The 18,733-nt window shown below is 38.6% G+C and overlaps 1 protein-coding gene and 1 long non-coding RNA gene across 2 annotated transcripts; one reads left to right on the forward strand and one right to left on the reverse strand.

Moving 5' to 3' along the window:
- Positions 1–53: 53 nt before the first annotated feature.
- Positions 54–1,076, reverse strand: LOC121847138. The gene is made up of 2 exons (XR_006084030.1): positions 850–1,076; positions 54–723 (listed from the first exon to the last, which is right to left on the reverse strand). It is a non-coding gene; the product is annotated as an uncharacterized LOC121847138 (long non-coding RNA).
- Positions 1,077–3,607: 2,531 nt separating this feature from the next.
- Positions 3,608–18,123, forward strand: LOC112257294 (activated RNA polymerase II transcriptional coactivator p15). Its single transcript, XM_024430786.1, has 5 exons — positions 3,608–3,864; positions 14,175–14,256; positions 14,528–14,656; positions 14,759–14,867; positions 17,725–18,123. The coding sequence occupies exons 2-5, from the start codon at positions 14,176–14,178 to the stop codon at positions 17,802–17,804; spliced, it is 399 nt and encodes a 132-aa protein (XP_024286554.1). The 5' UTR covers positions 3,608–3,864; position 14,175; the 3' UTR covers positions 17,805–18,123.
- The last annotated feature ends 610 nt before the right edge of the window (positions 18,124–18,733 follow it).

An 18,733-nucleotide genomic window follows, 5' to 3' on the forward strand; every position in this document is an offset into this window, starting at 1 on the left:
CTACTATCTGACTGTGACATTATTGAACAACCAATACAGATAATTTCAAAATATTGCAGATTTTGAAAACAACTTTTAATCGCTCAAGGCACAATTCTTTAAAACAAAATGAATGTAAGCCTCACATAAGGCATCAGAGCACTTCAAAGTCATGTGTCCATGATCCAAAACATGTCCCCAACAACTGATAATCCTCCTTTGTCATCGTACTTTCTTGTAGGATCGGTCCTGTCAGCTCTGGTTCCGATGTTCGCGTTTGACGTCCATGTGAATGGCTGCCCATCGGGCTACCAAATGTCCCAACGACAAACCAGCAGAGGTCCACTGGTTTTGCCATTACACAATGTTACTGATCCTTTTCACTCTCCATTGACATGGTGGGGGGGTGAGCACTGGACACTTTGCCATTGAATATTGGATTGTGGGGCAGGTCCAGGCAGACTGTCTTCTTGACTTCCATCTCAGGTGGCTGCAAATGCACCTCTGAACGACCAGGCGGGACTGCTGCACAGCTACCAAAACTGCGGACTGAGATAGTATTCTATCTTCTTGTTTCCGTGATCTTCACTGAGTGGGTTGAACTCCCTCACTTGACTTTGATTATATTCTTGTAATGTTTTGTCAATATTTCCAATAATTTGGATCTCCAGTCCAGGGTGTCACTAGCGAGGATGTCTCCAACTTTACGCAGCTGATGCGCACAGTCCAGAATGGCAGTTAGATCTGGAGAGAAGAGAAAGTCATAGTTTAGTCAAGCAATTAAACATAGTACAATGTCTCATTTGTGGTCAAATCTTAAATTCAATAGCAATTTTAACAAAACTATCAAATTAGCTGTTACGTAATTACCTTGTCCAGTCATATTGATTTGCGCTTGTTTTCTGTTTCTTTGTTGAGCTCTTCAAGAGTTCTGTTTGTACTTGTGGTACAGAGTAGACTGAGTATCCAAACGTGTTCAGCTGTGTATGGCTTGTCAGTCAGTGAGAGTCTTCTGCTAATGTCAGAAGTTCACTCCATTATATAGCCTTAATGATGGTGATGTAAGTTGTGGATCCCACCTGTGCTAGTCCCGCCTCCCAATCACCTGCTGTTTTTACAGTAATTTTCAAACCTATGTTGTTAGACACGTCCTTACAGATTGAACTGAAATCAGATAGGCAGCTGTTTATCATTGTAGGCTAATTCCCTTGGAAGGAACACAGTGATATGTCCTTGTTTGCATGGAATCAAATTGTGCTATTGTTATTCCATTTGTACAGTGAACTTCAGTCAACGGTTACCATAGCAAAATATTTTTGTTTGCGAACAGAGCAGACCACTGACTCACCACATCCTAAAGCTATTGCTTAGGCTACATACATACATACAGTATATTCTATTTTTAGTAATACATATTATATAATTGGTCATTTGTGGGGTGGGCCTAGAAAAAAGGCATACATCCAAAAACTAATTTTTGAGATTCTCTTGGCCCTCACTGACAATGGGTGCCCAAAGACCCAAGTTAAGGTTCATAAGGACCAGAGATAACACTATTTATACTATTTTGTGGAATAAAAAGATCCTCATAAATATCTGAAGTATTGATGCATAAATTACTAGACAGTTATATCCTTATAATAATAGAACATATCAATTAGGGATATTCTCTTGGCCTCCATTTGAAAGTTAATTGGCCCAGTGCACTTTGCACAGCATCAAGCAACAGTCCATAAAGTGTGTGATAGGTGACGCTATGTGTACAGATATGTTAAGTGTACACTACACCTGCAATCAATACTATGCTGGCTTAGGACACATGTTATTTTATATTTTTTGGATTGGGAGAGAGCTTGCACACTTACATAAACCAGTCATAAAAATGTATTGGTTTGCTCAAAGTACAATCGGGAGTTCATAATTAGAACACAGGACAGGAACATCTGCCAACAGTTAACCTGTGATTGAAACATACGTCAATTGATGAAGTGACAAATGACAGTTAATAAAGCTAGATTGATTGTGCAACATGGCAAGTGTTTCTAAGAAATGCAGTTGCATTTGAGGAATAATTGTTGACCCTATAATGAACATTACAGAGCATCAGTTGACCTTACTATATTGAGTTTGACCTTTCTGGAGGTTAATTTTAGGGTACTTTGTGCTAACTTTCATGGGTTAACAAATAATGTCTAATATGTGTCAAAGTCCTGTATCTGCACCAGATTCAGATCTGATTTGAAGATAATTTCCCTCCTGTCCTCAGTGTCCTTATATCCCTGGCCATAATAGCTACAACAGTGGTGACTAACATGTTGTGGCTTGTCCTGGGTGTGCCTAACAGATGTGGGCCAGTACTGTACAGTTCTGCTGTGAGTGCACTTGCTGTCAGCTGACTCTTGGGTCCAATTTATTAGTGCACCCTATAGCAAAACGTTTTGGAAAGGAAAATGAAAAAATGGTTTCTTATTGGACAAGTTCAGGTAGTCCCTCCAAGTTTCATTCCATTTTCCTTTCCGTTTGGTGCCTGGTGAATATGACCCTTGGTTGAACCCGGAGGCTCAGAATGACATATTACAAGGAACTTGTAAACAGAATTATAAAACACAAATGTTATGTTCTCTGCCCCTAAGGTTAGCAACGTACTTTGACCCGTACTTAACATTGTGCCAAGGAAGATTTTATAGGATGTTTTCATATTAGGGCCTCACAATGTGGAGCAATTGTATGCTTCTGTTTACAAATCTCTTGTCACCTTTAACCTACTCTCAACAATAACATCCTTTCTTCCAAAAATGGAACCTTCAGCTGTATAATGAACCAAGAGATAAATGAACCCTTAATGTTGACCTGATGCAAAGGAAATTAGTTGGATATAGACCTATCAGATAGTACACTGTGTCTAGGCCTAGTTCACAGAACCTAAAACAACTCTTACAAGCATTGATATAATACATTATTTTGATATTTAGGTGATTGCTAAAATGTATGCATTTTTTTCTTCAGAACTGTTGTCAAATTTACTATCAATACAAATGCTTTCTGTATGCATGTACTTGATTTAATAGCATAAAGACTGTAAATGGGGCTTTTAAATGGGGCAATATGCATTTGCAACTTCCCTTTTTGGACTTTTAAATTCATGATATTGTAGGAAACGGGCAAACGGCAGGGAAGCAAACCCGGGTCACTGGTGTGAAAGGCAAACACCCTGCGCATCACACGAATAGGGTTACCCCAGTTGTGGGAATTGTATATCGAGCATCGCTACAATATAACCCATAGATTTTTTGTTGAATAATTTAACTTATAAATGCCTCATGAACTGTCGTACCCTATCAGAAACCAACATATTATCTTGTTTTACTCCAATGTTTGCTAACAATGCAATTGTAAACAAACACTGTATAGCCTCAAAACATGGTATATACTATAAGTTGTATATTGTGTATGGTAAGTAAGTCCTTGCATCCATAGCTGTCAATGAATTTGAGTGGTTACTGGTTACATTTCTCTAGAAACATCCCTCAGCTATTTACCTAAACAGCGGCGCGGTGTTGCTTTAAATCGCAGACTGCCGCTTTAAAATTGTTAACACAGCCTAACTGTGACCAGAAGCACAGAAAGAGAACATAATTTCCCACAATTCAATATAAACGGTACGTCCGGGTACAACGAACCTGAAGCAAACTCGCGCGACTGACTTCTAGATCACCGGAACAGTAGAACAGCATTGTGGTGAAAGTACTTCATCCAGTTCATTTGGAATCAAGATCTGGTAAACCTCGAACCACTAGGGTAGACATTTTGCAGGCCTGTATCTACCGCCTTCACACACAGCATCCGCGAACACTACACTCGAGCTCATACAGTGAAACATTGCACGTAAGTACTGTAGCTAATGTTGCTATTTAGATTTAATCCCTAGAGCGAACGAACCCCTGTGCAAAACTATCGTTATATGCAACATTGTAATGTGCTGCAAGGACGCTGCTGTTGCATGCTCGATTGATTTGATCGTGATACATTTTTGCATTTTTGGTTAATTCAGGCCTACCTATCTAGAAAATGTGTACTATAATAACGCAACGAGCTGTGCAATAATTCGAACGAAACAGTCTTATATTGCGAATGAAAATAGTGAACCGAACAGAACAATGACTCATTTGCATATTCGATGATCACGTGGACAACTTTTGGATAAGGTGGAAATAATATTGGCAAATAATATACTGGATTTATTGCTTTAAAACAGTATATTATTTGCCTATATTATTTTCACCTTCTCATAATTCAAACAACCACCACCATTACCAGTAGTTATTTCATACAGGTTCACTTCTTATTTGGGGAAACGGTAGCTAGGCAAAATTTTCTTCGCACCACATGACAATTTGTAGAATTGCAAGAACGAAGCTATAAACCTGCAATATTCTCCCCACCAACAAGAGGGGTGTGAACAATTTGTGTCATGAACAGTGCTTGTGCGTACGCGCGCTGGAAGGGGGGGTCCGAGTGAAAACATTTGGGAACCCCTGATTATTATGGATAAGAGCGATAATTTTTATTTATTAGTCAAATGGCTGTCAAGCATCGATCATGACACTCGATATTTTTGGAAAAGTAGCGTCAAGATCACCGTGGATTTTCACCAAGTCAAATACGTAATTTATTTAATCTGTAGCCTATTAAACTGAATGGTTTCCCAAATCGTAGTGGGAGGAACACACCATATAAACTCGTGACTCCAAATTTACTTTGATATGATGGTTGTTGTATCAATATTTGCGCATAAAGGCGTATCCAGCGCCATTTCTAGCATAATTAATTTGACCAGCATTTAAACATCCCACCATTTTGAACCAACAAATGATCCGTCGGCATTTACAAAATAGTGCCGAAACTTCCTGTTTACATGACAGCTGTCGTGATTTATTTTTATATAGTTGACTTTACTCGCATAAAAACTGTCTGTAAAATGTTTTATAGTGTAGCTATTTTTCTAGGCTGGAAAATGTTCAGTTGAAATGTTATAGATATCTGCATATTATCAACCCAAGATGTCTACAGTATGAGGTATCCCAACCGGCCGGTAGATGGCGTTATTATTCCTTATACGTCGTTTGCCATCTGCTTCCAACTGGAATGTACGCAGCCTGATATACACTCATGACCCCCGGCGACCGGCTCGTACATTAAACGCCCTCCATTCAGGCTGCAAGGGCGTCGGTTTCCGCCTTAACTAGCTTTAAAGGCGAGCCGCCTGAAAAAAAACGACATGCGTACTGTCTCAATAAAACAACTTTCCAGCAGTCTAGTAGAGTGGCTAATGCTACTTCCTGATGCTGCACATAAAGATGAATGAAAACAGAAAGTAGCTTTTTGGTCTTAATTTAGGGTTAGACATAAGGTTAGCAATGTGGTTACGGTTAGAATCACATTTTTGTAAGAATAACAATTGTAGAAATATACCTTTTTTTTATTTTTTAAAATTATTTTTATTAACAACAAATCAATACATAAAGCACATGAGGGAACACAAGCATACATAGATTACAAACAATGGACAATCGGGCTGGGGGCGGGGCTAGGGGGTACATATCACATTACAATTACACAAGGACCTTAAGGGACATGCATATACTTAGAATTGTAACAGCTTTTTTGTTAGTAGAGCATTTAACCGTCTTAAAATACAGTTCAATTTCTTTTTGTGGGGTACGAAAATGTGGTTTTCTGTTTGTAAATTTACATTTGTGTATATGAAATTTGGCCAAAAGAATAATGAAATTAATTACATAAAAATGATTCCGCTTATTTCTATTGTATGTAAAGAATCCAAACAGTACATCTCTCCACAATAGTGTAAAATCTTCATAAATGTGTTCAATTATAAACCTACTGATGTCTTGCCACAGTTTTCTTACATGCATACAATGCCAAAAAAGATGCACAACTGTTTCTGGGTGGTCATTACAAAAGGAGCAATTTGAGTTGATGTTTTCCTTAAACTTCTTCATATAGTGGTTGGCAGGATAATATTTATGAATAATTTTAAAGGAAACTTCCTTAATTTTGTTAACAAGTAGGTATGTGTGTGGCAACATCCAAACTTTTTTCCAACAGATATTATCAATAAATCCATTCCAATAAGGCATGACATAAGGTATAGATACAACATCCTGCTGAAACAAGGATCGTATCGCTCTGTTGTTGAATGGACCAAAAGAGAAACAAATCTTTCCTACTGATGAGTCAACAGGGTCAATAGAAGGTAGGCTCTGAGAGTCAGGTCTTGACATGTTCCTGAATAATGAAGAAACACCTGAGGGAATGGCATCTAAAACAATTGCAAAATCTTTAGGTGTTACAGGGACCTTGTAAAGTGATAAGAATTCTTTATAACTGAGTAAAAGACCCTCTGCATTTACCAGTTGGCTCACCAATAGGATATTATTTCTGAACCAATATTCTAAAAACAGAGAGGTATTTTTATACAATATATCCCGATTATTCCATATATAATATCTGTGTGGAGAAAAATTGTGTTTATAAATTAAGGACCATGACAAGAAAACCTGCCGATTAAAAGCAGAAGATTTCACTGGAACTTTGTCAATATTATAATTGCAAAACAACATGAAGTTAAGGCCACCAAAAGTAGAGAAGACATGATGAGGAATAAAATTCCAGATAGAAGTGGGTCTTCTTAGGAATTGTTTTATCCAATTGATCTTGAAAGTATTATTTAAAGTAGTAAAATCCAGAAAATTCAGTCCACCATTCTGATAAGTGTTCATTACAACAGTTTTCCTAATGTGATGGGTACGGTTTCTCCAAAGGAAGTTGAAAAGCATCTGGTCTATCTCCTTGCTTATTTTACGGTCAAGATATAAAGATAGAGCACCATATGTTAGTCTAGAGATACCTGGTTTATGACTTTGGCTGCGGTAACTAGTGACGACCTTCAGCCAGACTGCTACAACCTGATTGGCTGAACATCAGGAAGTAGTATTTTTGGTGGGAAATTGTGTTTTATTATGACAGCTGTTGCAGTCCAAACACTTAAAAGACACACCCTGCCCACTCAGCCCTCAAATTAAGTGGACACTTTAGTTATTAATACTTATTTCCAAGTGAAAAAGGTCTTAGGAACATATGAATTTAAAAAAAAAAAAAACAGTTTTCATATGCTCTTAAAATAGCAGATACCCTTTTATTTAAATTATTATTTTGAATTTTATTTCTCAGAATAGTTCCTGATTACACTAAAGAGGGTTTTTAGTCTCTCTTACTACAAAGAACCCTTGGTTTGGTCTTTAACATAATATTCTGTTGAGTTTAATTTAAAAAGCCAGATAACATCTAGCTCAGAGTTTATGGAATAAGCTATTTTCACTTTAAATTGACTTAAATGGTGCAGATCTCGGTTCCTTATCACTTACGTTCATTGCTCCTACGTTTGACTCATCCTACTACAGTTTATACTTTTATATCATCTTTGTTGTTTTGTCTTTGTCTATAGTTTCTCTTAATGTTGGGCGGCAGGGTAGCCTAGTGGTTAGAGCGTTGGACTAGTAACCGAGCTGACAAGGTACAAATCTGTCGTTCTGCCCCTGAACAGGCAGTTAACCCACTGTTCCTAGTCCGTCATTGAAAATAAGAATTTGTTCTTAACTGACTTGCCTCGTAAAATAAATAAAACATGTTAGTGGGTTACAAAACAATGTGAAGCACAAGGCCTTATTTTTATTTGCTAAACAATTTCGAACAGATTTCTGCTTTTTTTCCAAGAGTCTCACTCAATTTCTGCTGATGCCAACTTCTGGAGGTCACAGTGGGGCAACGATATTTGGCTTTCCCATGGATCTGAACGCTCTGCTGGTGTCACTGCAATGAAAAATACCTTTGGTGGTAATATTCTACACTCGGAATGTGACCCCTTTGGTCACTTTATTGGTCTTGTGATCAGTTACAATGACATTAAGCTCATTACTGTAAACTTCTACAGGTACAACACCAAACATTAGAATGATGAGTTGCTTGAATCTACAGAGAAACCAATGAAGTATATGTTATCTAAATTTCTGAATTCGTTATTATTGATATGAGGGGACTTTAACATTACTATAGATAATTCAATTGATAGATGGCCCCCAGGTAGGCCAAGCAATTAGAATTTGGGTTTATTACTTTTTATGGAAAAGTTTGATCTTACTGATATATGGAGAGAGAGGTTTCCGGCCGACAGATCATTCACTTGGAGTAACAAAACAGGTTCCAGACAGTCCAGAATAGATTTTTGGCTTATATCCAAATGTATTGATGGGGAGTGTGTTACTACAAATATTTGTACTACTCCCCTCACTGACCACAGGGCCATTTACATTGATATCAGAATATTAACCCCTGATACTAACCTTGGTAGAGCATCATACTGGAAGCTAAAAGGCTCGTTATTAAATAATGATCTACACTGCTCAAAAAAAAATAAAGGGAACACTTAAACAACACAATGTAACTCCAAGTCAATCACACTTCTGTGAAATCAGACTGTCCACTTAGGAAGCAACACTGATTGACAATAAATTTCACATGCTGTTGTGCAAATGGAATAGACAACAGGTGGAAATTATAGGCAATTAGCAAGACACCCCCAATAAAGGAGTGGTTCTGCAGGTGGGGACCACAGACCACTTCTCAGTTCCTATGCTTCCTGGCTGATGTTTTGGTCACTTTTGAATGCTGGCGGTGCTTTCACTCTAGTGGTAGCATGAGACGGAGTCCAACCCACACAAGTGGCTCAGGTAGTGCAGCTCATCCAGGATGGCACATCAATGCGAGCTGTGGCAAGAAGGTTTGCTGTGTCAGTCAGCGTAGTGTCCAGAGCATGGAGGCGCTACCAGGAGACAGGCCAGTACATCAGGAGACGTGGAGGAGGCCGTAGGAGGGCAACAACCCAGCAGCAGGACCGTTACCTCCGCCTTTGTGCAAGGAGGAGCACTGCCAGAGCCCTGCAAAAGGACCTCCAGCAGGCCACAAATGTGCATGTGTCTGCTCAAACGGTCAGAAACAGACTCCATGAGGGTGGTATGAGGTCCAGACGTCCACAGGTGGGGGTTGTGCTTACAGCCCAACACCGTGCAGGACGTTTGGCATTTGCCAGAGAACACCAAGATTGGCAAATTCGCCACTGGCGCCCTGTGCTCTTCACAGATGAAAGCAGGTTCACACTGAGCACATGACACGTGACAGAGTCTGGAGACGCCGTGGAGAACGTTCTGCTGCCTGCAACATCCTCCAGCATGACCGGTTTGGCGGTGGGTCAGTCATGGTGTGGGGTGGCATTTCTTTGGGGGGCCGCACAGCCCTCCATGTGCTTGCCATTAGGTACCGAGATGAGATCCTCAGACCCCTTGTGAGACCATATGCTGGTGCGGTTGGCCCTGGGTTCCTCCTAATGCAATACAATGCTAGACCTCATGTGGCTGGAGTGTGTCAGCAGTTCCTGCAAGAGGAAGGCATTGATTCTATGGACTGGCCCGCCCGTTCCCCAGACCTGAATCCAATTGAGCACATCTGGGACATCATGTCTCGCTCCATCCACCAACGCCACCTTGCACCACAGACTGTCCAGGGGTTGGCGGATGCTGTAGTCCAGGTCTGGGAGGAGATCCCTCAGGAGACCATCCGCCACCTCATCAACAACATGCCCAGGCGTTGTAGGGAGGTCATACAGGCACGTGGAGGCCACACACACTACTGAGCCTCATTTGGACTTGTTTTAAGGACATTACATCAAAGTTGGATTAGCCTGTAGTGTGGTTTTCCACTTTAATTTTGAGTGTGACTCCAAATCCAGACCTCCATGGGTTGATAAATTTGATTTCCATTGATAATTTTTGTGTGATTTTGTTGTCAGCACATTCAACTATGTAAAGAAAAAAGTATTTAATAAGAATATTTCATTAATTCAGATCTAGGATGTGTTATTTTTAATGTTCCCTTTATTTTTTTGAGCAGTGTAGTTACGTTTGAGGTTAAAGATCTGCTTTCACACTTTTGGGAAAGGCTTGTGAAGAAAAATCTTATTGCAAGAACTGGGAGCTCTTTAAATTTGAGGTGTCCAAATACCTTAGAAAATATGGTAGTAATCTTGCTAAGACCAGAAGAGCTGAGGAGGAAAAGGTGATCATTAAGATCACTTCCCTTTCTCAGAGGTCCCCAGCCAGCCTCTCGGGGGAGGACAAGATGGAACTGATTAAGTTACAAAATAAACTGGATAATATAAATAGATTAAAAGCAGAAGGGGCCTTTATTAGGTCTAGGAAAAATGGATTGAGGAGGGAGAACAGAATTCATCCTGTTTCTTTAGACTTGAGAAATTTCACTCTACAAATAACATTATCCATAACTTAAACATTGATGGTGTTATTACAGATGACCAAAAATGAATCGCTAAATACTGTAGCAGTTTTTACAGAAAATTGTATAGCTCTACGTACTGTCAGGAATCCACAGATATGTTTTTTGACTCACTGAATAATGTTCTCTATCAGTGACATAGGATCTAAACAGTGTGATGAACCCATCAAAGTTGAAGAGATTATAGAGTCTATCAAACATCTAAAGAACAATAAATCACCAGGTGTTGATGGAATTACATCAGAATTTTACTAATTATTTTCTGAACAAGTAGCTCCCTTCCTATTTGAAGTCTTTGTTTTTAATACTCTCTAATGTTCTCCCTCCTACAATGAGTCAGGGGTTAATAACACTGATACCTAAGCCTAAAAAAGAAGTGCTGCTCATCGATAACTGGCGTCCAATTTGTCTTCTTAATAATGACTATAAGATATTAGCCTTACTACTTTCAAAAATAATTAAAGAAGTCCTGGATGCAATCATTGATGAAACGGTCTGGCTTTATGAGGAACATACATATTTCTAACAATATCAGACTAGTATTAGACATACTTGACTACTCAGACCTAATAACTGAGGATAGCTTCATATGATTTTTTTTGATTTTTATAAAGCATTTGACACAGTAGAGCATTCGTTCCTATTCCACTCCCTTGAGACTTGGCTTTGGGTATTTTTTTCTGTAAGTCTATTAAGAGACTCTATACAAATGGTAACAGCTCTATCAAATTGAAATATGGCACCTCACCTAGATTTGAGTTAAAGAGAGGAATTAGGCAAAGTTGTCCTATCTCTCCGTACCTGTTTTTATTAATCACCCAACTTCTTACAAATTCTTTAAGTAACAGTCCTGTACATGGTATTTCCATAGCTGGTAAAGAAATTATTATAAGCCTCCTGGCTGATACTATACTTTTTCTGAAAGACCCTAACCAAATTCCCATAGCGATCAATGTGATACAATCCTTTTCCAAAACATTAATACATGTGAACTCATAGCTGTCAAAGACTGACACCTTCATATTATGGTATTCAAGTAAAAGAAGAATTGACATATTTAGGCATAACCATTACAAAGGATCAGAAGTCTAGAGGCTTACTACATTTTAACCCTCTTATTTAAAAAAACCCAGAAGAAGCTAAATCAATGGCTACAGAGGGACTTATCTTTAAAAGGAAGAGAGCTTCAGCCTTGGTTATTAGGAATCTCTAGACCAACATATGGCACTCTATCTTTTTATCTTGACGGTAAAATAAGCAAGGAGATAGACCAGATGCTTTTCAACTTTCTATGGAGAAACCATACCCATTACACTAGGGAAACTGTTGTAATGAACACTTATAACATTTTCTGGACTTTACTACCTTAAATAATACTTAAGATCAATTGAATAAAACAATTCCTAAGAAGACCCACTTCTATGTGGAATTTTATTCCTCATCATGTCTTCTCTACTTTTGATGGCCTTATCTTCATGTTGGTTTGCAATTATAATATTGACAAATTCCAGTGACACTTTCTGCTTTTCATCGGCAGGGTTTCTTGTCATGGTCCTTAATTTCTAAGCATAACTTTTCTCCACACAGATATTATATATGGAATAATCGGGATATATTGTATAAAAATACTTCTTTGTTTTTAGAATATTGGTTCCGAAATAAATAATATCCTATTGGTGAGCCAACTGGTAAATGCAGAGGGTCTTTCACTCAATTATAAGGAATTCTTATCACTTTACAAGGTCCCTGTAACACCTAAAGATTTGCAATTGTTTTAGATGCCATTCCCTCAGGTGTTTCTTCATTATTCAGGAATGTGTCAAGACCTGACCCTCAGAGCCTATCTTCCGTTGACCCTGTTGACTCATCAGTAGGAAAGATTTGTTTCTCTATTGGTCCATTCAACAACAGAGCGATACAAATCTTGTTTCAGCAGGATGTTGTATCTATACCTTATGTCATGCCTTATTGGAATGGATTTATTGATAATATCTTTTGGAAAAAAGTTTGGATGTTGCCACACACACACCTACTTGTTAACAAAATTAAGGAAGTTTCCTTTAACATTATTCATAAATATTATCCTGCCAACCTCTATATGAAGAAGTTTAAGGAAAACATCAACTCAAATTGCTCCTTTTGTAATGACCACCCAGAAACAGTTGTGCATCTTTTTTGGCATTGTATTCATGTAAGAAAACTGGCAAGACATGAGTAGATTTTTAATTGAACACATTTTTTTAATGAAGATCTTACACTATTGTGGAGAGATGTACTGCTTAGATTCTTTACCTATGCTAGAAATAAGCTGAAACATTTTTGTGTAATTCATTTAATTATACTTTTGGCCAAATTTCATATTCACAAATGTAAATTTACAAACAAAACACCACCTTTTCTTACCTTACAAAAATAAATTGAACTGTATATTAAGACAATTAAATACTCTACTAACAAAAAAGCTGTTAGAATAATAAGTATGTATGTCCCTAAAGGTCCTTGTGTAATATGATATTGTACCCCCTAGCCCAATTGTCCTTTTTGTATATTATTTATATAGACTTGTGTTCCCACATGTACTTCCTGTTTTGATTTGTTGTTAATAAAAAAAAAAATTAAAAGGAAGGAAGGATTTTTAAATGGATCACCCTTGGCCGGAAATTCATCACTCGTTCATCCCGCTATGATTGTGTTTTAATTTGTGGGTGCTTTATATGCGCCACAGTCAATTGAGTGACTGTCTACTTATATTAAATATATAATAACTCACAAACTAATGATTTAGCGAACTAACGTTAGCCTGCTTAGCTGGAACTTCTGAAGCATGAAAATGTTTTATTTCTACAATTTCTAAAAGATAACCAAACAAAAATATATTTACTCTTTACGTAGTACCGTTAGCAAAATTTCGAACTTATTTGCATTCGTTTTTACTTACACTTGTATGTTGACATCTCCATTGACGTTAAGTTTTCTCAGACTTTTCTTAGCGGATGTACAGTCGTCGCAAATTGAATTATGGGAAGTTTCAGGCCAGGAGTGAACATAATTATTTACTATGCAAAGCCGACTAAAAACAAGGGCTGAGGGGCTTACGTATCCAAGCAAGGGAAGTTTGCAAATCATTTCCCCAAAGTGCATAAGGCAGGGTGTGTCTTTTTAAGTGTTTGGACTGTAGTCCTCAACTTAAGTATATTCTCCCAGGTTTTTTTTCTCTCCCCGGCGGCTCGCCGTTAAAGCTAGTTAAGAAGGAAACCGACGCACCTTGCAACATGAATGGAGGATGGTTTTTGTGTGAGTCGGTCGCCAGGGAACACGAGTGTATAGCTGGCTGCATACTTTCCAGTCACAGATGACAAACGACATAAAATGAATAATGGCGCCAGCTGCTGGCCAATGTCAAACGTTTAAAGTTTTACTTTGTAGCTTAATTTATTTAGGCACGTCAGTTAAGAACAAATTCTTATTTACAATGACGGCCTACCCAGCCAAACCCTCCCCTAACCTGGACGACGCTGGGCCAATTGTGCACCGCCCTATGGGACTCCCAATCACGGCTGGTTGTGATACAGCCTGGAATCGAACCAGGGTCTGTAGTGACGCCTCTAGCACTGAGATGCAGTGCCTTAGAATCCTGTGACACTCGGGAGACAAAACACTATGATTGAACAAAATCATGCAGATTGTAATTGTAGATTTATTTGAAAACATTGTATGAAGTTCTATGGAAGGATGGTATTTATTCAGCTATTGCATCCCTCCTTTTCCAGGATGCCCAAGTCAAAGGAAGTTCTGTCCTCAAGCTCTGGCAGTGGCAGTGGCAGTGACTCCAACAGTGAAGCTGAGACCAAGGTAAATGTGACTCTAATCTCTCCCCCCTCACACAGCCATAGAGTAAAGGCAGCCTACAGTACTCTTGTGACTGTTTTGTAGTTCAGTCAATAAAATAAAAAAAGGACACACATATTTAAAAATTCTCAGACTGGTTCAATATGGAAGCTGTGTTTTTATATAGTATTTATGGTGCTGATGTCCATATTGTTATCAGAAGGTTAATTTTGCACTTTCAAAACAAATGTTTATACATATTTATGTGACATATTGAAATGAACTCCTGTTGTAGTCCAAGAAGAGAAAGCAGGCAGCGCCAGAGAAACCAGCAGCTAAGAAACCCAAAGGGGGAGAGAGTTCCAAGCCGGGTGGAACCTCCAAGGGAAGTCGCAACCAGGACAAGGATGACAACAAGTTCCAGGTAAGCAGTGAAGAACAGTGTTAGTCCATCCCCAGTACAAAAGATGCAACATTACCTGCATGTCGATATGGTTTTGTCTCTACGTTACTTTTTTTATTTTAGATTGGGAAGATGCGGTATGTGAGCGTTCGTGAATTCAAAGGTAAATGTCTGATCGACATCCGTGAGTACTGGATGGATCAGGAGGGGGAGATGAAGCCTGGCAGGAAAGGTAAGAAACCTGTCATTGGGGTGTGAAACCTACTACAGGGCCCCTGGGGCCTCATTTATAACTGTTGTGTAAATTGAACACCAAATATCTGCGCCATGTCTGAAAAGACTGCGCACGCTCAAAAATATTGAGATTTATTAACTTGGATCACACCATACATGCATGTTTCCTGTTATAATTCAGACTTGTCATAACTACGTGCGTGAATGAGAATTCTAACTGAATAACACCCATCATTCATCTTTTATTGTGACAATAACACCCTTATTTGCTGTATACTTTGGAAGTATTGGAATCAGGCCAAGAAAGTATCTAAAGAAAATAGCAACGGTGAACATAATCAAATGTCTTTGGAGGTGTTGGCCATTTTCTTTTTCTTGCGAAAATTGTGTGGACCTGTAAACAGGTTTGAATTCAATGTTTTGCAATAACTTTTCCCCGAAAGAAGATTTTCTGCACTGCCTGCAAATTCTTGTCTACTCTGGGGGGAAAAAAGGAAAACTACAGTGTAGGCCTGCTGATAAATGTCAACAAGAAGTATCAGTAAATAAATTATTTTGATTTGATATCATGACTATGTAAACAAGGGACTGCTCATTTTGGTAGCCTACACTTCAATATAAAATATCAACTGTCTGTTCACACGTTGAATTCTATTGTATGTTATAAACTGCGCCACCATGCAGATCCATAGAGCATAAACTTGAAATTATAATCGCCTATCTAATAGGCCCAATTAAATGAGGGGTGCATGGTAATTTGGTGTATGGCTACTTCGGGAATGTTAACTTATCATGTCCAGAAAATGTGAGGAATGTATTCCGCAATGGTTATGATATACAGTATTATGTTTATAAATTAAATATTGTTTATTTGAGAAATTTGACGTTACAGTATTCAGATGTAGCCTGCAAATAATCAATGGAAAAAATGAACCACCTGTTCTACCGTTAAACTGCTCTTCGGATCAGATTTCATAGAGCAAAATACTAGAAATAGCATATTTATTTGCTACTGTGAAGTAGGTCCAATTAAATGAGAGATGGGACGAATTCTGGCCTATCCTAACTTGTTGTAGGCCTATAGGCTATTTTGCAAGTATGAAAAGGTGAGGAATTTATAATGCAACGATTGTGGAAATGTAAATATATAATAGGAAATAGATGCCTACTTCTAATTATTTTAGAAGGCAAAGATTAAATTCATTGATTTTTGTTCTTCTCAAAAATGGCAACTTATTTCATCTTGTTATTATATTTAGCTAGCTGTTATGAGTAAGAGTGTCATCATATATTCCCCAAAGCTACTAGGCTACTTTTGCCTTCGTGCAATGAAATACTTCAACCACTAGAAACTATCCGTACGCATGGTCTAAAGTTTACGGGAGGATAAGCACATTCTCACGTCAAGTTCAGTTTTTAGAAATGCCAACTTTTGCATGAACTGGTGCGCACATGTTTTGGGGCACATTTAGTGTTTACATAGTGTTTTATAAATGAGTCACCTGGCCCCTGAACCAACAGACATGCTGTTGCTATACAAACATATGGATTGATGAATCATTGGTTAAAATTGTTTTATCGTCATTTTGGTGCTTCAACCAACAAGGATATGTATTTGTTAATTCATGATTTGTAAACTGCTAGGTAGGAACTAATTGACTGTCTATTATAAACTCATTAAGTGAAGTTACATTTCAATATGGGCATTTTATACTTTCATTTCTAAAGGGGCAATCAGCAGTTGAAACAATAACAAAGCTTAGTGATGGGGCTGGAGAAATGTAACAGCTCTCAAATTCATAGACTGAGCTGTACAGTCGTGGCCAAAAGTATGATGGCAATTTGCATATACTCCAGAATGATATGAAGAGTGATCAGATGAATTGCAATTAATTGCAAAGTCCCTCTTTGCCATGCAAATGTACTGAGCCCCCAAAAACGTTTCCACTGCATTTCAGCCCTGCCACAGAAGGACCAGCTGACATCATGTCAGTGATTCTCTCGTTAACACGGGTGTGAGTGTTGACAAGGACAAGGCTGGAGATCACATTCATTCACACCTGCCTGCTGCCATTCCTGAGCAAGTTCTGTACTGGTGGTGCCCCGATCCCACAGCTGAATCAACTTTAGGAGATGGTCCTGGCGCTTGCTGGACTTTCTTGGGTGCCCTGAAGCCTTCTTCACAACAATTGAACCGCTCTCCTTGAAGTTCTTGATGATCCGATAAATGGTTGATTTAGGTGCAATCTTACTGGCAGCAATATCCTTGACTGTGAAGCCCTTTTTGTGCAAAGCAATGATGACGGCACGTGTTTCCTTGCAGATAACCATGGTTAACAGAGGAAGAACAATGAAACAAGAAACAATTCCAAGCACCACCCTCCTTTTGAAGCTTCCAGTCTGTTATTCGAACTCAATCAGCATGACCGAGTGATCTCCAGACTTGTCCTCGTGAACACTCACACCTGTGTTAATGAGAGAATCACTGACATGTCAGCAGGTCCTTCTGTGGCAAAGCTGAAATGCAGTGGAAATGTTTTTTGGGGATACGGTTCATTTGCATTGCAAAGAGTGACTTTGCAATTCATCTGATCACTCTTCATAACATTCTGTAGTATATGCAAATTGCCATAATACAAACTGAGGCAGCAGACTTTGTGAAAATTAACATTTGTGTCATTCTCAAAACCTTTGGCCACGACTGTACAGTGGTTACCCAGATTTCATGTTTGACATCAAACCCAGTGATGCTACTCTCTCTCTGTCTAACTTGTCTCTGGTATGTCCCAGGGTATTTCACTGATACTAGATCAGTTTACTAACCACTCTCTGACTGGTCTCTGCTCTGTCCCCAGGTATCTCACTGAACCCAGAACAGTGGAACCAGCTAAAAGATCAGATCTCTGAGATAGATGACGCTGTGAAGGCTATATAGAAGGGAGGCCTCTGGCTGCCTGGGATTTACAATCCACCACCTTACATTCTGTTTTTGTTCTTATCTTTACTACTTTTTTTTATATAATCTTAGTGAAACGTTTTTAAAGGAAGAGACCAACATTTTTAAAGTAATTACCAAGACAACATTGTGTATATTTTAAGCTAAGTTTCTGTTGATTTGTGCTGTGTTTTGAAAAACCCAACATATGTTATGTTTGTTGAGTGATTCTGATGTAGTGAAAGGTGTGTGTGTGTGTGAGAGAGATTGGGTTTGCTCTAATAAGTAATTAATAAAAGCCATTTAAAGGGACAAAACATATTGTATGCTTATTTTTGTATTAGTAGTATCACTAACCACTAATAACCTATGAACCCGAGTTACATTACTAGCACTGAGGTGGTTTGCCCTAAGTCAGAAGCCCACTGTGTGCTGTTCACCCTACACTATCAACGCAAACATGCATATCACTGTCCTATCTACCTCTGATAAGCATTCCAGTAAAGCAATAAAAATAGCCAACATTAACATACGTAGCCCAAGAAACAATGTTAAGGAAATGGATAGTTGCTAGTAACAGAACATTTATGTGTGTAAAATGCTTAATGTATGTGACATTAATCAAGCTGTCCACTCAAAAGGAAGCTGCAACATGGTTCAGGTTATCAGTCAACCTACCAGGGTATTTACAACCAGCATAGGAATGAAATCAAAGATCACATTTGTACTAATGCTGCAGAAATCTGTTCTAAAGCAGTATCCCAATCTATTAGATGTAGAGCTCATAATATAGTAGCCATGTCTAGGAAAACCAAAGGATGGGCCTAATATAGTGTATAAGAGGTCAGGCTGGGCCTAATATAGTGTATAAGAGGTCAGGCTGGGCCTAATATAGTGTATAAGAGGTCAGGCTGGGCCTAATATAGTGT

This window comes from Oncorhynchus tshawytscha, linkage group LG09 (genome assembly GCF_018296145.1).
Source record: "Oncorhynchus tshawytscha isolate Ot180627B linkage group LG09, Otsh_v2.0, whole genome shotgun sequence".
NCBI lineage: Eukaryota > Metazoa > Chordata > Actinopteri > Salmoniformes > Salmonidae > Oncorhynchus > Oncorhynchus tshawytscha.

Excerpts from the sequence above, each read along its gene's own strand:
- LOC112257294 (XM_024430786.1), top strand. The coding sequence starts at position 14,176 with ATGCCCAAGTCAAAGGAAGTTCTGTCCTCAAGCTCTGGCAGTGGCAGT. Across the intron at positions 14,257-14,527 it reads ACAGTGAAGCTGAGACCAAG|TCCAAGAAGAGAAAGCAGGC; the intron begins GTAAATGTGACT and ends CTCCTGTTGTAG. Across the intron at positions 14,657-14,758 it reads AGGATGACAACAAGTTCCAG|ATTGGGAAGATGCGGTATGT; the intron begins GTAAGCAGTGAA and ends TTTTTATTTTAG.